Source organism: Sinohyriopsis cumingii, chromosome 1 (genome assembly GCF_028554795.1).
Source record: "Sinohyriopsis cumingii isolate HCF-2022 chromosome 1, ASM2855479v2, whole genome shotgun sequence".
NCBI classification, from domain to species: Eukaryota; Metazoa; Mollusca; class Bivalvia; order Unionida; family Unionidae; genus Sinohyriopsis; species Sinohyriopsis cumingii.
In genome coordinates, this window is record NC_142961.1 from 51,519,243 (window position 1) to 51,526,769 (window position 7,527).

The window sequence follows — 7,527 nt, forward strand, 5'->3', positions numbered from 1 at the left end:
ATTCACTTGACAAGACTTGTTTAATTAATATTTATTCTTAAAAGTGCTAACACAAATATCAATATTTTCATCAATCAATCAATATTTTGCCACGTTTTTTTTTAAGAGTGAATTTAGATTTTTGTTCTTTTATGAAGAAAAACTAACATACATATTGTTATCAAAAGTTGTGAATTTCATGACTTTGAATCCATATTTCCATGCATTGACTGTCTTTTTTAAATGGTAAAATGAGCATCATGATTTCATTCACCAACTTCAACTGCCATTTTTTTTGAGTTCAGTAACCAGTGGTATTTTCTAGAAGCAAATTTGGGATCCACACATGCCTCTCCATTTTACAGTTGGGTTCACAAATTCTACAGGCATGCTAAAATGAGGTAACAGTGGCATATAAAAACTGCACTAAATTTTTTAACCGATGAAGAAAGTTACATAATTAAATACCTCAGAATTTTCAGAATCTCTCCCTGATGCTATTTTTCTGCACTCCTCTTCCCATATTTTTAATTCCTGCTCATAGATGTCAAACACACAAGGCATACAACCCTGTCCACAGCAATCACTCTGTGATGGCTTGACTGGTTTCATCAAACTCTTATCCTCAAAGTCTATCACATTATTCATAAAGTTCCCATCCATCACTGCATCCTACATCAGGTGCATCTGCTGAACAACCTTGTTATTATCAAAATTTCTGTTTCTAAGGACACAATGCATAAAATGATATCATGTATACAATCTGCTATGTTTTGTTAATGATATAATATAGTCCACTTAAAGCAATGAAAATGCATTTGACATTTGTTGAATATATAGTAAGTATAAATCAAATTAAAAGTAAATATGCATCAGCCTAAGTAAAAAACTGGATAAAAATTTGTCTTGATTGTAAAATGCATTGCATATATAATGTCAGAAAATAAATGATATACAATGACTTGGGTGTAAAATTATAAGTTCAGCAAATTAGTCAACATTGTTAAATATTAGGAATAAACCTTGCAATTAACTTAGTTTATATATTTTAAAGTTCATAATTTAAAACAGTACACAAAACATTAAAAAATCACCAAAAAATTTTCAAAGAGCTATTGCTTAGGAATGTAGTTTTCTGTTGTTGGGCTATTTGGAATTCTTTGGGGTTTTGTGTTCTCCATACTCATATCATACATTAAACAAGTCCACCATGAGAAGCCTTCCTTTGTCCTGCACTTGTTAGCCGTCTGAGTTGTAGAATTATTCAGGTCACATGATGATCCTGAATCTGAGGTCGTTTCAATCTCTGACTGCTTCCTTTTCACCTCACTTGGTCCATGGCTACCTGGACCAAAGAAAATCATCAATCCCAAATAAATCTACAAGTTTATGCTAACATCACAATTTAAAGAAACTAGATCATTACATATTTTCTACTTAACTTTATCCTACTTTCATTTATCTCATTTCTGTGTTAGTGGAAATGATTGCCAAAACTGTTGAAGCAATCAAAACTTCCGAACACAATCTATTTGAATTATAGATCTGGAATTGCTGTGTTCCAGTATCATAAATATCAAATTCAGAAACAAATATTGGCAGAGGTAAAGATGCAACTCAGAATATCAATAACATATATAAAGAAAATGCCAACATAGAATAATGCAAATTAGATTATAAAACATATACACAGAGTAAGTCTTTGCCTGAAAACATGGAGTCTGGGATCTCATGAATATCACATAATCCTGGTACATATATTGGGCATATATACCATTATGACAGTGTCAACTTCGGCTGCCAAGTATATTAGATATTCTTCTAAATTTGGCCACGAGTTTCCTGGTCAGTTGACAGGTGAGCAGGCTACACAGCACCATTTGTGCTACCAGTAAGATATTGCACCCCCACATCATAAATATCTGGGTCAGACAACTTAGACTGCACAAACAACTGTTTGACTGCACAAACAACTGCAGTTGTAAGACTGCACAAACAACTGTTGCTTGAATCTCAGTAGAATATGAATTTGAGACTCTGACCTTACTCATGTACAAACTTGCAAGTACTGCATGTCAACTTGATTTAAGTTAAAAATCTATCATCAATTAATTAACTTTCTAGGCATCTTAGGTTCTGGCATCCATTATCATTATAATCCATCATCCATAGGACAAATGAGATTATAATAACTGATGTATATCAACAAAAGTAGCTAGCATGCTGCCCCCATGAATTATCGCAGTAGTGGTGGCACTCAAGAGATAAATGTTCTGCATACCCACATTGTCAATTAATTTTTAAAACATAATTAATAACCTAAATCTAATATGTCTTTATCTAATGTATTGTCTCTATAATACTATTATGATTTTTGCCAATTTGATTTTTTGTACTGTTAAAAAGAAAATTATCAAAATCAAAATTATAAGTATTGTCCTGTTTTGATGCTAATTTGATGTAGTGTCATAAACTCTCAGTTCTCAAGAAACCAATTTTTCCTAGTAAAATATGTTTCTTCAAGAATACTTACCCAATCATAATACCTTAGGAGAACTACTACTACCTTGCAAATCCAGCCCTCCCATATAATAGTTTAGCTAATGGGAGCTTGAAGTTGTTTACTGGCCTATGTGGCAATCAGGCAGAGTGATCTCCCTTTAGGTACAAGACTTGGCACCAAAGGCTAAAAAGAGCTCAATTACTAATGGCACGGAAGGCATTCTCCCTATGGATGTAACTGCAGGGAGGCTGGGAGCATGTATGTGTATTATGATCAGGTAAGTTTTCTTGAAGAAACATATTTTACTAGGAAAAATTGGTTTCTTCTTCAAATACATTAACCAGTAATAATACCATAGGAGAATAGGTAAGAGGTGAAAGGAGGTACATCCCCTTACCCTGGAGATATCTCCAGTCCCCAGGTATTGAGACAGATTCTAGGTAAAAAACTGGAGAGGACTTCTTCAGTCAGGGCACAGCTTCAAAAGAGAAAAATCCCACTCCACCCCTCACCCCTGTAAATCCAGTGGAAGTCATGAAGCCACTTCTTAAGAAGCTGTTAATCGATCTGGAAGGGTGACCTGTTGAGCTGTGGATATAGGTTCTTCCAGATCGAAAAGGGCCCTCTGGGATGGCAGATCTCGGAGATAAAAGCTAGAGAATGTGGACTCCGATCTCCATCCCACAGCCTGAATGATGTCGATTAGTGAACAGTTCCAGTCTGATGCAAGGTTGGTGGCAACTACTTGAACCTCATGAGACAAAGTGCACAATAAGTTCATTGAATTGAGCTGGGGTTATTTCCCTATATGCTGAGTGAATAACCCCCCTTACTCCAGGATGCAATTGTGTTTTCGGATAGATCCTCTTGTAATTTTATGAGAAGAAGAAAGAGGCATGATTTCCTTCGATGCAACAGATCTGTTCTTATTAAAGTATCACCTGAAAGCCCAGACTGGGTCTTATAGGTGGCCTTTAGTTATGTGTCCAGATGAGATAGAGTGTTCATAACAAAAGTTTAGTTACCCATGGACGGAAGACAGTTCTCAGTGATGAAAAAGGATGCCATTATGAGTAAGACTGACCTGTCTTGTTGGAACTTGCATGTAATTCGAGTCTGCTGATAGGGCATGTATTTTGCAAGTTATGCCTGCAGTTGCTAATGCCTGGAAGCAGATCCTGTAGCAAAAACGAGCACCAGAGATGCCCCTGAAATTGGTTCAAAAGGTGTCTTATCAAGCCATGTTAATACCCAAGTCAGTTTCTTCTTTGGGCATTAGGTTAACATTTTTGGCCATATATGCACAAAGTTGGCGAGGTCAGATAAGTTCTGGGTCTATACAATATCCACCCTCCCATGATGACAAAAGGTGTCGGCAATCATGAAGCATTAACCTTCGAATGTACTTGGTGCTAACTTGCTCTCTTCAAAGAAACCAGAGGAGGAAATTAGCTATCTGTGTTATCAATGCCTGGAGAGACAAGATATGTTCATTTGCACACCACTGGGTGAAACTGTGCCATTTGACTTTATATGCTTTCAGAGTGGAGGGCCGTCATGCCTGAGCATTTCTCTCTGCGACTGGTTGTGAAAATTGTTTAAATCTGAGGCCTGTTTGAGATGATCCAGACGTGCAGTTTCAAGAGCTCCGGACAAGGATAAAACATCTGCCATTGTGGCTGTTTGAGAATGTGGAGAAAAATACTAGTAATGCAAGATTGATGAGATTGTAGATCCACAACACCTCCCATCGGAGTGGTGCATTGAGGATGAGTTGACAGGCTGATTCCCTTGCTTTTTGTATCCCTTTTGGAATCAGAGGTGTTGGAGGGTAAGTGTATGCTTTCAGGCTAGTCCAACTGAACGATAGGCATCAACTGCCCAAGCTGTTGAGTCCAGGCCATGAGAGATAAGGGAGTTTGGCATTCCACCTTGTCACAAACAGGCCCACCAACAGTCAGTCCCATTGGGTACAGATCTGAGTAAGAACCCAGGGATGGAAAGACCATTCCTTCTGTACTAGTTGATTGTCCTGTGACAAAGAATCAGCCAGTATTGAGGCATTCTGTGATATGGCAAACATGAACGTGGCTTTGTTCATGACACACCGCTTCAGAAAGTCGAACGCCATGACACAAAGGTTTAGAGTTTCCTCTCCAAAATCATTGATATAAAGAAGTCATTCCTAGGGAAAGCATGCACCGTTGGTGTCCTGGAAGGATGGTAGTATGCGGGCTCCACAGCCTTCTGTAATTGCATTGGTACAGACTACAATCTTGAGCAGGTGGACGTACAGATGTATACCTGCCGTGAGCCAAATTAGGTTGCTCCCAATTCTGGGTGTCGACAGTGGGAGGAGGCTCCAGTGGGCAAACTTGTAAACCATTCATGCAGAGGAAACAGTAGCAATGCAATAGATGGCAACATAGGACTATGAGGTCAAATGCTGCATAGAGTAAGCCTAGTAGGCAAAGGGATTTCAATGCAGATAGAATTTCCTCGAAAGTAATGTACTACCATGGGTTTCAATGCCCAATCCAGAGGGAGATTAAATATGTTGCCCATGTATTGAACTCCATACCTAGGTGAACAAATCATTGAGATCGTACTAGGTCAGAACTTTCCTTACTGATAAGAAGTCCAGATTGGTAACAAGGGTTATCATGTCTTGTTAGAGCTAACTCACTGATGCTGCTGCAGGATATCATCCAGGTAACTTGATGTTGCCTTCATAGAAATGGTCCAGACATGTGCCATTACAAGATTTGTTAGACAAGTGAAGACCCAGGGGCCAATGTTGAGCCCCAATTGGAATGCCCCAAATTAGTATACAATGTTGTAGGTGAATCACAGGAAAGTCCTGGGAGCCTTGTAAATAGAGACATGAAAGTATGCAGTGTCCAAGTCCACAGTGATGTCAAAGTCTCTCTCATGGACAGCATTCAAAATGCACTGTGGTGTTTCCAGTGGGAACCATGGGGTGTGAATGAATGGATTGAGGGTGCTTAGGCCAATGACCAGACAGAGAATTACTTGCTGTTAAGACCAGGAAAAGGTGTGGAATGGTTGACAGAACCCTCTTCTTTTTAAAAGCCTTTGTTTTCTAATGCTGTCATTCATTATGTGTACATTAAAGGAATAGACATTAGTAGCTTGAGGGTAGTCCGAGTTTCCTCTGACCCTTGCCACCCCATTTTTAATATTTGGATATTTATTTTGGGGTGTAGGGTCCGAGTCCATTCCCTATCGAAAAGTTGGAATTCGCCGACACCATTTGGCGTCGGCATTGGGTAGCCGCTTACTAGACGGCCCAGCAAACTTGAACGACTTTTCATCGAGATATATCTGCATGAAATCTATAGGAATACGATTTATTTTCTAAACAAATTGTGAGCATAGCACTCATGTCGTTATTCTGCCGACAGACGAGACGAAAGTACATCGTTACTGAAATTTGACCTGTATCTGGCCAATTGCATTCATAGTTATGTGACTACCCCAACATAAATATCCAAATATCAAAAATGGGGTGACAAGGGTCAGAGGAAACTCGTACTAGCTTGAGGGAAACTGCTTTAAATTAAGTGATAAAATATAAAGCTTCCGACAAGTTGTTGTCTGGTTGTAAGCATGCCAAAAAGAGCATGAGGGAATGATCCGATTATCTGATTAAACGTGTAATTTCAAGAACAACTTTAAATCATATGCAAAAAAAAATCTATAGAGATGACAGCTTATAAACAAGCAAGCTTTATAAACCGCTGATATTGACCTTCCATTCTAGCAGGAGATACTCGCGTCTAATAGACTTTAATCGGTTACTAAATTATCCGGAATAATGATATTTACCGGAATAAATACTGGAATAAAGGTATTTACCGGAATAATTGTGTAATACCAAAATAGAACGAAGGTTTAAGAGTTACATTTTCTGCATTTGTACGCAAAACCGGGGTTTTGTTTGAAACTGAAAACTTTGCAGCAATGGTGGCATCGATATTTAACGTAAGTTAGATATTGATTACGATATGTAACAGTATAAAGACTTGCTTTACAAAAATCGGGCATTGTGTGTATTTGACGGAAAAAATAAATTCTGCAAGAAAATTATATGCGCTATGAAAAGAAAATCAAAACGCAACCGGAACTGTTCACAGAAAGAGTAGTCGTATTATATGCATCTGTCATGTGGGCTTAATTTAATTGCGATCCAATTTTGTTTACACCTTCGTGTTCAGTAATGACGATCGAGAAGGTAGCTTAAAGAAGCTGATTTCTAGAATAAGTACCCTTTGGTCAGTAAAGATTCAGATACATTTACGCGCTATTTTTTTTAAATTAGTTCACCGCCAAAATTAAATCTTATATAGACATCAGTATAAAACGTTAATCGCATTTTACCACCAAAATTCCGCTGGAAAAAAAAAACAAAAAAAAAAAACAAACACATGATTATTTGATGTTAGACACTGCACCATATTAATTCGTTTATAAAAAGAAGAAAAAACTGTACATCTTACTTTAAATATAAAACAATATAACACAATATAAATTCACATCGAATCATCGATGCTGAAAGGAATATTGTATGTGAAAGATTAATTCATGCTGTCTCTCACAATTGAAGAAAAGAAAACATTTCAGTAAAAAAGTCCTTAAGAATATTAAATATATCAAAAGGTAAGCTCAGTTAAAAAATAATTCAGTTCTCGTATGTAAAAATTACAATAGCTTAACACTGTCGAACATTGATACAAATATGTGTTGACATTTTCATCCGTCATTATCTGTTTTGCGTTTTATCGGATATGACGAGTGCAAAGTACATGGTCTGAGCCAAGAAATGCAAATGTAATGGCTTCCACTATAGCCTAATCATCGTCACTTCCAATTAATAGGTCACATGTGTTCACGTTGTGTAACTGAAGTTTTAAATACATTAAAGAAATGAATGTTTAAATAATCATCCTTGGCATGTATAACAGTGGACCTGTGAAAAGTGACAATCTCCTGTCTCTGTTTTGATCACTGTTACTTGAATATAG

General features: G+C 37.3%; 1 protein-coding gene across 8 annotated transcripts in view; it reads right to left on the bottom strand.

Moving 5' to 3' along the window:
• Positions 1-6,302, bottom strand: part of LOC149806861 (NADH-cytochrome b5 reductase-like) — a 90,943-nt gene extending 84,641 nt beyond the window's left edge. The window contains exons 1-2 of one of the 8 annotated variants that reach the window (XM_089958773.1): positions 6,255-6,302; positions 448-1,320 (exon numbers count right to left, since the gene is read on the bottom strand). In XM_089958773.1, the coding sequence (XP_089814899.1) occupies positions 448-642 (195 nt within the window). In that variant the 5' untranslated portion in view covers positions 643-1,320; positions 6,255-6,302. Of the gene's footprint in view, positions 1-447; positions 2,767-2,879; positions 6,233-6,254 lie in introns of those variants that run through there. The other 7 variants (XM_089958765.1, XM_089958782.1, XM_089958815.1 and 4 more) reach the window with 7 other exon arrangements.
• Positions 6,303-7,527: the final 1,225 nt, after the last annotated feature.